Raw genomic sequence first — 17,164 nt, 5'->3', positions numbered from 1 at the left:
CATTTAAAAATAATCCACAGAAATGATTGCACCCCTGAGTTTGAATTTTTTGTAAGTTGAATTTAATAATAACGAGATGAGCTTTAGAGAAATTGGATATAAGATTTTTAAACGATCATTCACACCTAAATATAGAATATTATAATAAAAAATTAGAGGTTACGTTTTTGGGTAAATAAAAAATGAACTGCTTCACAAAATTGAAGTATGTGTTCAAGGTACATAAAGCGTTACGCTGGTTAGTAATAATAAACCAACATAAAAACGAAAGTTTTTGCAATAGCATCCAGAGAGAAGGAATGCCATTACTAGCTCAAGCAGTAACCCTATTTCAAGAATTCCTTTCCAGTCCATTCAGGTTCTGAAAGCATGCTATTTTAGCAGTGTGTCAACTTATTTTCAATAAATCGCACGCGAAAACGAAATGAGACTTGTCAGGGATCTTTACTGATTTTCAATTGCAACTGACTTCTCTCTCGGGTCGAAGTTAAGTTTTTTTTTTTTAATGGTACGTGGAGGAATTCTTTGCTCTCCTATATTTTGAGAGTAGCAGCTTGTATTTCGCTCCTCAAAAACAAGTGATGTGATGAAGATTTGCTGCTGTAACCGAGCTATCAGCTGAATTTGCATGCCTTGAAATAATATGGCGTAATCTATTATCTCTTCGTTAAAAATTATTCTGTAGTAAAAATCGCAAGTTGATGTATTGATTAGACTATAAAGAATAGAAATGACAATTTCTCGTGTTCAGGTAAAAGTGGTTGTTAATATTAATCCGCAGCAATAGTGGTTTTTTCTGAGACTGGTGCAAATCAGCGTCCGACGGTTGAATATTTCAGTCCGAAGTCAACTGAGAACGATTAAGTTGCATACTTAATTTAAAATGAATTATTGTTGATATATGAAACATGATACAACGGTGAAAGCAATGAATGTCGCTAGAAATACGACGGGCTTCAGATGTCCAATTATCTGTTTCTTCTTTAAGTGGAACAGTATCAGCGCAACTCAGGACGGAAGTTGTACTTTTTTTTTTTTTTAATATCAGTCCTATGATCCATGACACGACAATACTGTGTGTATGAGTAGTTAGAAGGAAGAAAGTAATTTGTACTTATCCTGTAAGGTATTACTTTCGAGACATCGGAATGCTTTTTTTTTTTTTAAATATTTACTGGGAACAGAAGAGATCAACTGTTTGAGAGTTAACACAACACGAATATTTCCAGCCACTTTTTTTCTTACTTCGTGGCAAGAAAAATGAAATTTTACTCTTCTGTGTTGTCGTTATTTCTTTGCAAACAAAAGAAACATCCCGAGATGCAATTCAGGTGGATGATGGAAAACTGGCTGACTTTGATAATTCATTATAGGGTTTAATGGAATAATTACACACGCTTAATCACTGTTACATTTCATCTCAATCATTGTGTTAACGTCAGGGAAACAATATTAAAATTTCAAAAACACGTATAAATTTGAACAAACAATAAGTAGCGTTAGCTGTGCTGGGTGGGCGGTCTCCCACCCAACAAATTTTATGTTGTTCAAATGTTTATGTTGTTTCCCTGACGTTATCACAATGATTGAGATGAAATGCAGTAAACGTGTTTAATTATTTATAGGTACTGTTATTTATTTCATTAAACCAGCACGTAAGTGGTTGATTATAATCAACCACTTATCTATTGCACCTATGCTATGATAATTATCATAGCATGGGTGCAATGCTATTATTATTTGACACGCAACTCTTCTTGAATTGCATCAATTATAAAAACTACAAATTGAAACCTTAATTTACAAACTTTCGATCTCCAATTCCTCGCCCGTGTATAGCTTTGTTAGAGTCGATAAAATAAAGCAGTTTAAAATACGTACATAAAGGGAAATGAAAAACTACTTTAAATCTTTTTAAAAATATGAGCTATTTTTATTTGTGTTCCAGCTGAACATTTTTGTAATTTAGACGCTCTAACTGGAACAGTCCTGGCACCACAGAACTTGTCTGCATTTGTAGAGAATTCTTCGCACTTAGTTTCATTTGAGTGGAAAACGATATACTCGTGCGTGCCGAAGGCCATCTTTTGGACTGAAGTCGATCGGTTTCATCTCGCAAAACCCAGTTAGTGACAGCAAGTTGAAGTTGCTTCACTATTAAGTGTTTTACTCTGAAAAGGTTTTGCCTTGATAGGAACTGTGGCCCATTCCATGACAAACCCTTAAGTTGAACGTTTGTTTAATTGTTAAATTATTTTGGTGTGGTATTGATTGTGGAATATTGGAACTATAAAACTGAAAATTCCCACACAGGATGTATATTTTTACTGATATTGGTAACATTATTCGACTTGTTACCGAACAAAAGTCTTTCTAATTTTGGTCTTCGTAGGGTAATTGGCCGGAGACGTTTTTATTAGTTTCCATAACCGTAATTTAGTAGAATATAGGAGTTAGTCTTATACCTGCTAATTTGTTTGTGGTCCTAGGGCTGATCTGCGGAAAGGGGGAGGGCAGGAGCAGATGTCCTCCACTAATATACCCTCATGTGGAAAGTCGTTTTGAAGGTTTTTTTTTTTTTTTTTTTTACTTTCTAGACATGATTCAAACGTCTTTTCAACCAAAGCAAAGTTGTCACCGACTGGGCGAGAAAAAGCTCGAACTTCGCAAGTCTTTTTTGAATTTTTTTAGTCCTGCATAACAGTGAAGCGAAAGCTTGAATTTTAAGGTGTATTATTATCACCGGAGATAATCTGGATTCTTCTTAACTCGGTATATGTTATACAAGTTTGTCATTATTCCAATTCTTCTGAAATTTTGTAAAGTTTAAACACAAGAAATGAGAAATTACTCAAAATAGTTCATTCTATGCAGTTGTGGTCTAACTGTTCATTAAATTAAATATCTGAATATTTAATTTAATGAACAGTTAGACGGCCACAACTGCATAGAAAACTATTTTGAGTAATTTCTCATTTCTTAAACTTTTAGTTACCTTTGACCCCTGAAGATGTAATTCGTTTGACTTACGAAACTTGTCATGTTTGTTTACTATTGTTATTTATCTTAATAAACATGTGGTCTAATTACCGGAATCTTTCTTATGAACTACTAAACCACAGAAACCTACGTCTACAATTCCTACAGAAGTTAAGTTTTTCATTCTCAGGTTTGCCAATATTGTAAACCTATCCCTGTTAAAAGAATTATTTCATTACTGAAAATGATCCGGCCCTGCCCCCAAAATATGGAAGGCTGAAGTTTTCAGCAACTCTACTTTATACCCATTTAAAAGCAGGTTCTCAAAGTTCCTACTAGATAAAAACTTACCTCGTCATATTTGGAACATAAACTGGACAGCTGGTCATTCGAACTATAATCAATTTTAATCCCGCACTTCTGAATGTCGCTTTACCCTGCACTTTTATCAGTTTGTTTTATGGCAAATTTCCTTATATATATACCAAAATTTATTATTTTTTTTTACCATTACACGAACAGTATTAATTGGTACTATCTTCTGAGAAATCAATGCGGCAGTGCAATTTACTGAAACATTAGTGTTTTTAAGTGAATTTTCGAGACTAAAAGGTGTTCAAATCCAACAGGAGCGTGGACGACATCGATCTGTTTCCGGCCGGTATTTCAGAGAAATCCTTGCCCGATGCAACCCTTGGTCCCACTTTTGCCTGCATTGTTGCTGAACAGTTTCGCCGATTGAAAATCGGAGATCGATTTTGGTATGAAAATGGCGGTTTGGAATCTTCCTTCTCCGAAGGTGAGTAGCAGCAGCAGTTTTCTTTACTAGAATGAAACGTAATAAGTATTGGTGATGTTTGTGATCCTGTGCTATTGAAATATTTTCTATGATGTCATAGTCATACGAGTTTACGTCGCAGTTAATGACTGCTACTCGTTCGATTATTTTTCTACGCTTCTTTTTTGTCGTTTGGGTTGTAAGTTTGCTGGCGTTGGCTTAAGTCCCGTGAGAAAAGAAACTCGAGGTTTAAGCGCAATGCTGCTGCCTGCATACACCACATAGTCGCAAGTTTTCTACTCAAGGCCTTTTGCGTTTGTTTTATTTTAATTCATTTGGAGAATAAACACGCGGAGGATTTTGCAGGCAGCAAGTGAAAACAGATAAACCGAACTGTAATTAATATTGTAATTTCATAAAACTCGCTGTCCCATAATAAATGAAAACATTTTGATAAAACAGAAATTTGCGAAATTCATTCCAGATAGCCGTTTTACATTTTGTATCCAGATTTTAATCTAAAATGGAATTTTTATAAATAAAAATAAGGCTTAAATTTGTTAAGCTCATCTAGATATTTTCACTGCTTTCCAGGATTTGCAATGTCACTTTTTATATTTCGAGTAGCATGATTTTAGTTTTGAGCATTTGGGGAAAAAAAAATCATCGAATCTAATTTATCCGACAAATTGGCGTAGCTGTAACCTGTTAAAATGACCTTTAGTTGACTTTCAGCCCATTAAAGACATCTTTGCCCTGTGGAAGCAATTGCATGTTTGTAATATTAACGCGGATGGCTCGCCACACCGCAAACTATCTCCGCAAATTTTATTCAGGTGGTGATCAGTCGCTGATTATAAAGAACAAATGACATTCTGTGACGGTCATGATGCTCATTTTTTTTTCTTTTTGTTACAGATCAGCTGGCAGAAATTCGGAAGGTTACCCTATCACGCGTGCTTTGCGACAACACCAACGTCGGCTCTATTCAACAGGTTGCATTCATACGTGCTGCAGAGTGGTGAGTGTTCTCTTAACATTCTAAGACATTACAGCGAATTTCCGATAGGCCACTTGCACCCACTAAATACTGTGGAAACGTTCTCCTTACGTCCGTATGTTGATTGTTCACTAATACTATCGCGCTACTTGTAATGTTGCCATTCTTTGTTTTCGTGAAGCGCATATCGTAAGCATTTCTGCCTTTGGAGTGTAGTACTTTCATTTGCCACCCAACATGGTTAGCGCAACTCGCATGAACAGATTCAACATCTTATATTTGATGACGCGAGCATGAAGTGTGCGACATCTTTTAAGTTTATATATATATATAAATTAAGTAATGGACACCAACACGCGTCATCAGCGGTGACTCCGATTTTGCAGTTCCGTTCGTAGAGCAACGATCCGAGCAAGAATGTGGCCTTCACTTCTGGCTCATTTCCACCCGGAGTACGCGGTAATCAGCTCGCCTTCTGACAATAAAGTTTAAGGATAATCTTTCACCATACGTTCTCTTCTGCTGTGAAATCGATAATGCTTAGCAAAAATTTTAGTGGATTTTGGTTTTGTTTATTCATTATTTCTCTTAAAACCCAGCCACTTACAGAATGGATATCTTAGCTGCTAATTTATTTACAATAAATATAATTATACTTGATGGCAATTTTAGTAAATTCTACTTATTTCGGTTTTTAAATTTGAAAAAAAAAAAAAAAAATGCATACAGGATTTGTAAATACGTAAAATTTCCTTATGCTTATAACTTAGTAAATGGATAAACACATCTCCGTGATACTCTTCCACTTAATAATTTCAGGAAGATGATTAACAGCGACGTTTCGTCAGTTATTTGTTAAAGGAGTTTTTAGATAAATGAAAAGTAAACTCGTATGTTCATATTTGCTTCAATTAGAAAGCAAGCACCCATTTATTAGTATTACCTAAATATAGATATTATCGTGCTAATGTATTTACCGTTGCATCTCTGTTCGATCTAAATATAAGTGAATACAAATATACAATAGGTTTCTAATTAATAACCTTTCGTGGTGAGAACAACGTTAACTAAGTTCTTGACATTACCATTAGATGGCAGCACTATTCAGGATTTCTCTCAGATAGGATATATATTCTCCTTACTATTATTACTTATTTTTTGTGTATCTTCGATTTAATAAAATCACGTAAACTCTTAAATTAAATCATTAATAATTACTTTTTTTCCGCTGGATTTTTGATCCTTAATGAATTGTTTTTTTTTTTATAATACAAATGAGCATCATTGCGAACGATTTCTATTTTTAAGTTAAGCGAAGACGATTTCACTGACCTACTTGATGTAGGTTTGCAGAAGAAAGATTCACGGGCTCAGTTTTGGTGATAAGAGAAAGTTTATTTAGAAAAACTTACCCTGATCAACCGAATTATTGCGCTTTGCCACACAAAGGTAGCTTATCCAGCAATGTGACAGAAGGTGTAGACCTGCTACTTATATCGACGCCTTAAGTTAGAACCAAAGTGTCGCTTGCTCCCCTTCTGAACAAAGATATTAAAGTTGGTGTTCTCCTGTTGTGCGCATATGTTAAGAATGAAAACACCAATCAGTAAAATAAATACAAAAAAAATAGTAAGTTTGTTTAAAGCAATTATTTTATACGAGCGATTCGTTTAAATTAAACACGGGATATGCGATGCCTATCTTCATTTCAACGTTCTGGAGTGAAGATTTCAACCAAATTATATTTGTTGTATATCACTGTATAACATTATTATTATTAAGAACACCAGCTATCATATTTATTCTTGAATTCATTCACATTGCCTGCACACACAACATCCAATGGCAATCCATTCCAATCACGCACCACCCTCTGAGAGAAAAATGTAGCTCTTACACCCTTCATTCTCAGCTTTCAAGGATGCCCTCTCGTCCTTTCCCCACCCTCCATAAATGAAAAATCCCATCAATTGAAATCCCGCAAGACCCTTTCAGCAGTTTGTAAGTCTCAATCATATCTCCCCTCTTTCTCCTGTTTGCTACTGCTTGCAGTCTACAAATTCTCAATCTGTCTTCATAATCAGTATTCCATAGTCCTGATATCATTTTTAACACTCTCCATTGTGCCCTCTCTCTCTCTCTCCAATATATCAGAATCACAACGGAAACCAGACCTGCGCACAATAGTCCAAGTGAAGTCTTATCAAGGCCTTGTCTTTTCCTTATCTTTACATGTGAGCGTTCGTTTAGCACTGCAATTATCTTTTGAGTTGTATTTGCAATCTTTGTCACATGGCCCCTAAACTTCAACTTCCTATCTATTAACACTCCAAGATCCCTAGCCTCATAAATTTCCCACCAATAAAATACGACATTGGATATCTAATCATGCCGAAGTGAATGACTTTACATTTACTGGCATTGAACTGACGCCCATTTATCCATGCCCACAATTCCAGCCTATTTAAAGCAAAGACTGAATATCAGCAGCATTCCTGATTACACTGCCTATCTTTGCATCATCAGCAAATAACTATGTCGCTTGTCAAATCCTTCCCAATATCATTAATGTACAGATTGAATAACAGTGGACCAAGCACTGATCCTTAATCCTTGCCAACTCACATCCCCCGTATACCACGTTTTGATATGTCAGTCAGCCATCCATGCTAATATTGTATAACCCAAACCTATTTTCTCCAATTTATGCAGCAGTCTGCCATGCTGTATTCTGTCAAAAGCCTTGACAAAATCCAAAAGTATCATGGTGTATCCATCCCCCTCGTCTAGTTCAATGGTAAAATTATAGTAATGCTATCTTCAATAAATGAAAAAAAAAAAAAACATAGCTGTCTCACACTCGCTTTAGATAAGTGATTTTTTTTTAAAATCATAGATGATAATTCCTCACTAACACTTTCCATCCATTTATTTTCACAGGAATCCCAAGATGCCGTGCGTCGATGGAACTTTGGCAAAGATGAATTTTTCTCCGTGGCGAAATGAACCTGTGTGGGCATGAAAACCGAAACAGATTCTCTAATGCTGAGTGGTGAATAGAGAAAACTCTCAACTAAGAAATGCTCAAGACACACACTCAAAGTGAACAATTCCCAAAAAAACAAAACAAAACCAAATTTTGTTGCTTTGGATCGTGCGTGTATACGATTTTGATTCATTTATGTATCTTGGCACTGAAATTAATAATGCAACATCGTTCCGGGAATGTAACCCATAAAGGCAATCTTAGGTTTCCTTTTCCTCCTGCTCAGTATAAATTGAATCATTGACAAAGATAAGCGAGACTGCATGTTGGTCCTTCCGTGTAGAACTAGACAGTGCTGTGAACAGAAAAAAAACAGAACAAAACGAGACAATCTGGAGAAGCATTGTTATTTTGGAATCATATTAGAGTTGAATATCATTTGGTACATGTACGGCACAGCTTGATGTTTCACTGAAGCCATGCTCGCCCTTATATTTAAAATAAAATATACATAAGCATTCCTTTTAGGAAATGTTTTTCCCTGTATACAGTATAGGCTACCGTGCCATTACGACCATTTGTTCGCTGCGCCTCCTCTCGTTTCAACTCATTCGCTGCGCCTCCTCTCGTAGCACTGCCAGATCTGAGAAACGATCTATCACTTACTATGCAAATGAGGAGGAATTCTAAGTAGACATTGCCCAAGAGTTTATTACTTATAATTATCTTTACAAAAAATCAAGAAGGAATTTATCGACGGTTCAAGTTTGCATAATTAAGACGTTAACTTGAACATGGCACTGTCGTCACTCAGCTGAAACATTAAAAAAAAAAAAAAAAAAACGATTGGACCAACATTCATAAAAACATAATTTCGAGATCCTTGGTTTAAATGTTATACCGAGAAATAATTTGTCTTCTTAACGAACATGTTGGCAATGTGTTGATGCAGCAGCTGTGATGTACCCATTTTCTGGTAAGCCTCCAATTATTTCCCATTTCTCAGTAGAAGGGCAGAAGCTTATGATGTCTGTGGTCATCTCGTTGCTTTCGTCATCAGAAATCCTCAAAGCGTTCAAAATATAAATCATGTTATCTAGAAAAAAAAACTCAATGAAAACATGCATTTATTTCTACAAATTTCACAACAAAACCATCAAAATAATAGCATTAAAACAGTGATGAAAACGTGAAAAAATGAGCTGTTTGTTAGCCTTTCCCCCCAAACCAAACTCCGGAGTGGTTGCTATCGATTCAGTTTCCACCACTGCACTGAATGGTCAAAACTATAATACTTACTGACAGTGACGGCAATAATAAAATGGCAGGGTGCTGGTAAAGAAATCAACTTTAACCATTGCTTAGAAGTGGCGTCGAGGCAGTAGTTGTCGGGGACACTCATAAGTAAAGAGCGATTGTCATCTTGACCTTTTGGTGCGCTAGAAATTCCTCCGAGAGCGAATAATTTTTCAGCACACTCCAAAAGAGTAATGTAGCAACGTGGATGGGGTAAGGTAGTTTTTCTGAACCATCTGTAACAGATAAACACATAAATAAAGTGCGTAGTCTTTATTATTCTACTTGGCATTACTAGGCAGGGACAAGAAAAAAGAATACACAAAAATTAAGCTCTAGAACAGGACACGCATCAAAGAACAACTTCAGGAGAGAGAAGGGACAGTCCAAAATTTCCAAACTAAGTTTTTCTTCAAAATGGTTGGAGTCCATTAATGTATATCTGGTGTCTCCGAACCTTTCCAATCATCTGTTCGTCCGTTTGTCAACAAAACTGAACCCTGTTTCTGAATCTAATGTCATGTACAGACGCGTCATTCGAACCCAGTGTGCTACAGTCACAAAAAAAAAAAACGTTATCAAGGAGGTGCTCCGCTGGAATGTGCGATATCATCGACACCACCAGCGAAAGGCCAAAAGACTATCGAAAATTTGCATCGTGCCGATATCAACAAGGAATTACTCGTCTAACCTCTGAACAGACGCTAACCAGTGATGGGGGGGAGAGAGATAGTGACTACTCCAACCCCCAAACTCACAAAATAATCAATGCCCAACTGAAGGAGAGCTGCACCTCTGATTCACACAAATAGTCGGTTTGACAAAATTGTGTTTCACCCTTTCTTGAGCTGATTAAAGAAATATGCTCCATCCATCACTCTATTCTCAACAACTAGGGCGACTGCATGCTGTTCTATGCGAGGCAAGACCCAGCAGTGGGTAGAAATCTGCTTCCAAGGACTGTCTGGGACACCAAGTTTTTCATCGTCTTTTCAGGAATCACACAAATCAAGCTATTTACGAGAAAAGAGATCACGAGAACAGCGCTTTATATTTTACTTGCAACTTCAAGTGCTAAAATTACCAAATGCCTTTTGAAAAAATGGGGAAAAAGTCTTGTGGTTTTTGCAGCCACTTACAGCATTGCATGTTAGCAATCGTCAGCCTTTTGCTTCATGCAAGAAGTCAATGAAAACGTAGTTGAAGGCGATCCATTTTAACTACAAATAAGAGCACTGCAATGAGACTAAATCAACAGATTGGACTTCGCAGAGCGGGAGACACAGAAAGGCATTAGAGAATGATCGACGGTAACCGATGTGCATCCATACGACGCTTGCTGTTAATGTATTTATTGCGAAACAGATTTAAGCTTAATTATTGGTTTCATTACTACTTTGAGCAAATTTGTTTTGTCTCGTTAAAAAGCATTCTATCACGGGTGAAAGCACCCCAGAGAGGTCATCTTTATCGTATATAACATAACAATATGAACATTACCTTTTCTCACTGCAGTCGAAACAGTCGACACTATCCGTCAGATAGAGTTCGCCTTGGCGCATCGTCATCCCTCCAGCCACCCAGATGAGACCTTCATACACGGCAACACCCATTGCAAATCGCGCATCAAGAAGACCAGGTTCCACTTCATCCCATTTGTTGTCTGATGGAGAATAAACTTCTATAGATTTAAGGATACTGCAAAGAAATGAATTCATTAGTGTGCGGGTTTTGAAAGTAGACCGTTGCGCGCGATATATTACTGAAATGTGCAAAAGTAAAATATCCATCCGCGATCAACATTTTTTTTTAAAAAAAACACGGTTATTGTTTATACCTTTACTTACTTTTTTTATACCTACGTATCATCTAAAGACGAACTGCTAAGAGGCATTAACACGTCTAGAATAAGTCAGACATCTTTAATAACCAAAGTGACAAACAATGCTTTTATGATAGCATTGGTTTAATAATAAATAAAACCACAAAACCTTAACAATTTTTAACTTCTTGGAGTCACAAATCTGCATTGCTTATTCGACACCACAATGAGTTGGAATCTTTTTATAATTCGGCGCATCGTCACCTTATTCATTTTATAATTTGGTGTTTAATTATTCGAAGCATTTTGTAAACACGAGGCCTGTTCGTTTGTTAAAGTGGTTCGGTTCTTCATTTTAATTATATTCATTTGCGAAAATGCTACTCCGCACAAATGCGTCGAATCAAAGCAGGCATGCATTCCCCTCCCTCCCCCCCCCTCACAATTTCCTTAAATTCTGATAATTGTCGCTTGGTGAATATTTGTTTACCTCAAGAATATCCATGTTTGTTTTTATATGTTTACATTCATTTATTGGATTATTTTCCCGTGGATTAGATCATCATCATCATGCGTATCAAGGATTTAGGCCTAGGATGGCCTTAGAAGAGTCATGGTTGAATCCTTTAAGAGGACGCCCTGGTTTTCTTTTTCCTAATGGCTTGTACTTTAAGGCTTGTTTTGGTAATCTTTCTCTTTTCATTCTTTGAACGTGTTCCATCCATTTATGTTTATCTTTTTTAATTTTTTCTATTACTGGCTCATGTTTAATTCTTTCGTAATTTCTTCGTTTCTTTTGCGATCAAATAGGGTATACTTTGCAGTTTTTCTCATAAACTTCATTTCTGCTGTTGTTAATCTTTGTTTGGCTTTTTGTTTTGTTGTCCAGATATCGCTTCCATACATTAAGACGGGTAGGGCTAATGTATTGTATACTTTTAGAACTAGGTTTGGTTTAAATATAGAGTTAATTACACCTGTTATTTTTTAAATATTTTTCAATTTTTACGTTTATATCTTTTTCATATGTGATCGTACATCCTAAGTAGTTAAATGAATTCACCTGTTCTAAGATCTTGTTATCTATTACTATTTTAGTTCTTGCTGGATCTTGTCCTTTAAAGGCCATAGTTTTTGATTTTTCTGTTGATATTATCATACCATAATCTTTGGCCATCTCATTTAGATCTAAAATAGCTTTCTGTAAGTTATCTTCAGAATTTATAATTATTATTTGGTCGTCGGCAAAAAGGAGTGTGTTTAAGTTTACTGTAGGAGAAAGTTTAATTCCTTGATGGAAATTTTTATTCCATTTAAGTAAATATTAAAGAGTTGCTGAGAGGGGACATCCCTGTCGGACCCCTTGGTTTATCTCTCTAGTATATGATAGCTCGTGATTTAATCTTATTTGTATTTGATTATTTTCATATATGCTTGTGATAGCTTTTAGGATATTATTTGGTATTTGTCTTTCTTTTAATGTTTCTTTCAACTTTGTCAAATGCTTTTTCAAAGTCAATAAATGCAACATGTGTTTCTAAATTGTATTCTCTTCTTTTCTCTATTATTAATTTTAAGCAAAATGCCGGGTCTATACATGATCGCCCTTTTCTAAATCCATTCTGTACTTCTAAAATAAAGTTTTCGAAATATTTCATTAGTTTGCTATTTAAGATTCTGCTATATATTTTGTAACAGGAATTTAGTATACTGATACCTCTATAGTTTTTAGGGTCATGTCTATTACCTTTTTTAAAGATAGGAATCACAATTGCTTTTTTCCATTCTATTGGGGGGATACCAGTTGAATAAATTTTATTTAAAAATAATAAGAGTCTTTCTTTGAATCTTGTTCCTGCATATTTATATAGTTCTGAACCTAGTTTATCTTCTCCAGGTGATTTTCCATTTTTGTTTCTTTCAGGCTGATTTTTAATTCTTCTTTAGTTATTTCCTTTTCATTTTCGTTAATTGTTTGCCAGTTGTCTTTTTTAAAATAATTGTCAATCCACAATTCTGTGTAGTAATTTTGAAATTCTTCTAATTTCAATTCGGTGTTTAATTTTATGTTTTCTTTGGTATCTGCATTTAAGTGTTTCAAAATCTTATATACATTGGTCTTATTTTATATAAATCACGTTCTAAATTAGAAACAAATATGTTCCATGATTCTCTCTGTCTTTTTCTGACTTCTCTTTTAGCTATGGCTCTTATTCTTTTATATTCTATTTCATCTTTATAATCTTTTACTGCTTAACCATCTGTGATAGGCTTCTTTTTTTATTATTATTATTTCTTGGATTGTATCATCCCAGATCTTCAGTTTTTTTTTCCTTTTTATTGAATTTTTTGGTCTTTTATTTTGTTTTATTTTACCTAGATATTGGTTAATTCTTTGTTCATTTAGCCATTTACATTTGTGTCATTCAATAGTCTAGTTTTATAAACAAATGTTTCAAATTTTCTTTCCGTTCTTGTTACTTGTAGCCATTTAGGTGGTAATCTTAATTTTATTTTAACGAAGAAGTGGTCACTGCTTATTTCATATCCTCTGTGAACTCTAACATCTAGTGAAAATTTTGATGTCTTTTCATTTAATATAAAATAATCTAATATTGATTTCCATCCTCTTGCTGCCCAAGTATATTTATGTATGTCTTTATGTGTATAGAAGGAATTCATTTTTAGGTTATTATAAACTGCAAAGTCAATCAATTTTTTACCATTCCTGTTTAGAGTGTGTTCTCCATGTATTCCTATATTATTATTAATTTTCGTGTGTCCAATATTTATCCGTATGTTAGATAATCCAAGAACTCGAATAATACTCTTTTCAGCACTCCAGTACGTTGAGTGATGGTCTCACAGTCGGCGATTAACTTTATTGACCCCTAAAAACAAACATGCCAAGAGGGGATTCAAATCCCGTTGAATGACGAGTGGAGCCACTGTTCATTTGACAACCAACGGGACGACGGCTGCAGTCTTACCGAAACACTTCTTTTTAAACTTTAAAGATTTTTGACACGTTCGCTACTATTCGGGGTTTCAATTTTTTTTTTTAAACTCTGAATATTTCTGAAACTCCTGGTATTGTAAATTGGTCTCCAAAAATTTTAATTTGAAACTTAACTCGCTGATTGAGTTAAGTGAAACTGTTTTACTTTATAAACTTCGAAGTAATATTTTTCAGTCAACAGTAGTGCAGCAGGAAGGGGCAGGAACATTCCTAAACCAATAGTAAATGTTGTAGAACATCCCCTTGTACAAGTGATTATAGTTTTAAGAGCTTGCCAGGTGGCATAAAGATTGAGGCCATTTGGACGTACTTACACTAGAAAAGAGCAACGCCCAGTTGCTGATGCGCAAATCAGAATATGAGAGGGAAGGGGGTTATAAAAAATAATATTACATTTTCATCTTGCTTTAATATATTTCTAAAAGCAATTGCTTATGCTATGCACTATCATTTTGAGCAAGAGGGAAAACGCAAATGAATACTGAAATGTAGTTATGGTTTTGTAGTGTTCTGAAAATCAGGACTTGGCTGACCTAAATTATCCATTGCAATTAATCTCTGCTAACTTCGCGGTAAGAGGAGTGTTTGCCGCATACCTCAAGATTAATTTTGTAATAATAGACACCTGAATGTGAAATAAACTAGATGAAGAGAAACTAATCTTAAAAGCAAACCATCGTTGGTCCTGGTCTAATCTAATGCAGACTATTGAAACGTTAACTATGGAACTGCGAGCCGTGCTTTGATTGAATCAATATCCCACGTAAGAATTTTCTGGAGTGCATGGAGGAGGGCACTGATTCCCTTAAGGACAAGTTCTTTTGCTAGTATTTATAATGAACTGATGTTCAAATCAATGTTAACATTGCAACTATTCTTCTTCTGCAGCTTGTCTCACTTAAGCGGGGTCGCTGTCAATGATGAGTCTCCTCCACATCCTCCTGTCTTGGGCTATCACCACATCCAAGTTCTTCATCCTCAAGTCCTCTTCTACCAGCTCCTTCCATCTCTTCTTTGGCCATCCACGCTTCCTCCTTCCTTACACGTCCATCTGCATGACCTTTCTTCCCAAACATTCGTCCTCCCTTTCATCACATGATCAAACCATCTCAATCTTGCCTCCTGATCTTCGCTCCTAAATTGCAACTATTCTGTTAGTGACAAATCACATTCTGAGATTCCAATTTTTTTGCCAAGAGCTCAAAATAGACGCTATGTCTAAAAGGCAGGTTTTAAAAGAAATTAGGGATAATTAAAATGTCGGTTAAAAAGTTTTTTTTTAAATGTCGCCGAATTCCAAATTAATTTTTCAGAACGAAGGACGAGAGAAAACAACCCGAGCAAAAAAAAAAAAAAAAAAAGTAATTTTACTTATTTTTCATTTTGAATTTGTGGGAACAGACATAATGAAATAGAATAAAACAGAAACTGTTAGCAGTCTAAATTCAAACTAAATCACAATTACGATTCAGCGGCAATAACAAAACAAAAGCAAAGTTTCATTTCAACTGAGAATTCGTCTGTTCCACTTTCTAAGCAAGAAAAAGAAGCTATCGGCGGTCAGTTACGACTGGGATCAGATGCATGCTGTCTTGAAAAAGGCAACGCAAGGTTGATGGTCGTTCCTAACTACTAGAACTTTCCATTCTGTTCTTAATGTGAAGGGCAATAATATCGAACTCACCTTTCTTCATCTTTGCCTCCCAGAGCATAAATGCGACCACCAAAAATTACCACTCCGTGATGTATTCGGCAATGCGCCATATGCTTTACGGAAAACCATCTATTTTTCTTCAAATCATAGCGATTACACATTTCTGTAGGCTTCACCTCGAACTCGTCATAAGTGGGGAAACCCCCGCCTGTAGAAAGAAAGCGAGACGCGTTATAACACTACAATGCTTATCACCAACCCAATACGTCAATCTTTACTTAGAAAAATTAACCAAATACGTCGAAAAGATTACATGGTAGGCTGTAGAGGAATAAAATAACACCTCGTTCACGTGTACGTGATTATTCCGAACAGACTGAAGATCAAGTCCAACACTGTCTTATTGTAAACTTTCAAATAATTTGACTCTGCAATATAAATACCGTACCATACGGTGAGTGTTACACTAAAGAGTCAAATGGGGGATCGGATGTGTCTTGCTTTCTCAGGTGTCGTAAATGAGCGTAAAAGAATTCCGGACAGCGATTTCATTTAAATGTATCTTTTTTTCTCTGCAATGACCATGGTGAGAATTGCTTCTAGCTAAAAATAATGAGAAATCCTAGTTATCGATGCATTTGTCTTAAGTTGCTATAGTTCTGCCTCAAAATAGACGTCATGACTAAAAAGCAGGCTTTAAAAGAAATTGAGGATAATTAAAATGTCGGTGAATTCCAAATGAATTTTTCAGAACGCCATAGCTGGAAGACTTGCGTTCGATTCTCGTCATGACGAAAGGAATTTTTATATGGAAGGTGTCACCTGAAGGTGATTTGATCAATTTCATACGGAGATGAAATCAAAAAAAAAGTCTGGTTTTTCATGACGCATACGGGAAAAACTAACCAAATACAAGAGTTCCTGCAGGAACTCTTGTATTTGGTTAGGATTGTACTTGGGGTAGTAATAGAGATAATACGCGTGCCAAATGATTTTTTTTGTTTACTAGTAACGACACAGCTAGAGTCAATGAACTGGTGTAAACTTTACTTCAATTATGGAATTGTTTGGTGTAAAAGTTTTTTAACCTTTGCTTGGGCAGAGAAGTAAACAGACATCTGCTACTCAGTTAGTATAAGCTACTGCTGGTCGGATGATTAGGCCACCCGTTCGCATTCCACCTTAAATCATCCATGTTTGCAAATCTTTTCTCTCCCTTGAATGAGTCGCTTGTTTTATCACTAATGTGGTTAGATAGCCTAGAAGAAGTAAATGACGGCGATGATAACAATATAGTTGGTTCGCTGTATGCGAGATCCTTCAACAACGTCTTGACCTCTTTGAACCCTAGACAACCGGAAGTGCCTTCAAATCCAGAAACGGCAGCTGCATATTGAGGGGTGGGGTGGGTTGTGAAATAACCCCCATTTAGTATTTTCCCATGACATCCAGTTTCCACGTCCACGGACCTAGAAATCGTTGCATTTTTATGCGAACACCATTTCTCACTCTTTCTAAAGGGAAGTTATTTTTAGCAATGGGCGCTTGACAGATGAGCGGTGAGCTCAATGATTAATTTTGTTAATTTGTCTTACTTTTAAACTAACTCTCGCTATATGGGCTCAGGTGC

At 35.8% G+C, this 17,164-nt stretch overlaps 2 protein-coding genes across 4 annotated transcripts in view; one reads left to right on the top strand and one right to left on the bottom strand.

Moving 5' to 3' along the window:
• The window catches only part of LOC150101157 (immunomodulatory peroxidase-like), a 70,379-nt gene extending 62,115 nt beyond the window's left edge, over positions 1–8,264 (top strand). For all 3 annotated transcript variants that reach the window (XM_090401221.1, XM_090401222.1, XM_090401223.1), the window contains 3 exons: positions 3,609–3,778; positions 4,676–4,778; positions 7,698–8,264. In XM_090401221.1, the coding sequence (XP_090257347.1) occupies positions 3,609–3,778; positions 4,676–4,778; positions 7,698–7,779 (355 nt within the window). In that variant the 3' untranslated portion in view covers positions 7,780–8,264. The remainder of the gene's footprint in view (positions 1–3,608; positions 3,779–4,675; positions 4,779–7,697) is intronic.
• Positions 8,265–8,663: 399 nt separating this feature from the next.
• Positions 8,664–15,751, bottom strand: LOC150101156 (beta-scruin-like). The gene is made up of 4 exons (XM_090402178.1): positions 15,565–15,751; positions 10,540–10,737; positions 9,043–9,275; positions 8,664–8,839 (listed from the first exon to the last, which is right to left on the bottom strand). Exons 1-4 carry the CDS (start codon positions 15,693–15,695, stop codon positions 8,664–8,666), a joined length of 738 nt encoding a protein of 245 aa, XP_090258304.1. The 5' UTR covers positions 15,696–15,751.
• Between the last annotated feature and the right edge of the window lie 1,413 nt (positions 15,752–17,164).

Source organism: Typopeltis vanoorti, chromosome 12 (assembly GCF_054136105.1).
Source record: "Typopeltis vanoorti isolate ZY-2024b chromosome 12, IOZ_Tvanoo_1.0, whole genome shotgun sequence".
NCBI lineage: Eukaryota > Metazoa > Arthropoda > Arachnida > Uropygi > Thelyphonidae > Typopeltis > Typopeltis vanoorti.
The sequence above is the reverse complement of the archived record's forward strand: the minus strand, read 5'-3'. Positions and strand labels throughout refer to the sequence as shown.

Bases quoted from the DNA above. Each gene is read 5' to 3' on its own strand.
- LOC150101156 (XM_090402178.1), bottom strand. From the start codon at position 15,695: ATGTGTAATCGCTATGATTTGAAGAAAAATAGATGGTTTTCCGTAAAG. The intron at 10,738-15,564 runs GTGAGTTCGATA...ATTTCTTTGCAG, and splicing joins GGAGGCAAAGATGAAGAAAG to TATCCTTAAATCTATAGAAG. The intron at 8,840-9,042 runs GTAAGTATTATA...TTTTTTTTCTAG, and splicing joins TATTATTGCCGTCACTGTCA to ATAACATGATTTATATTTTG.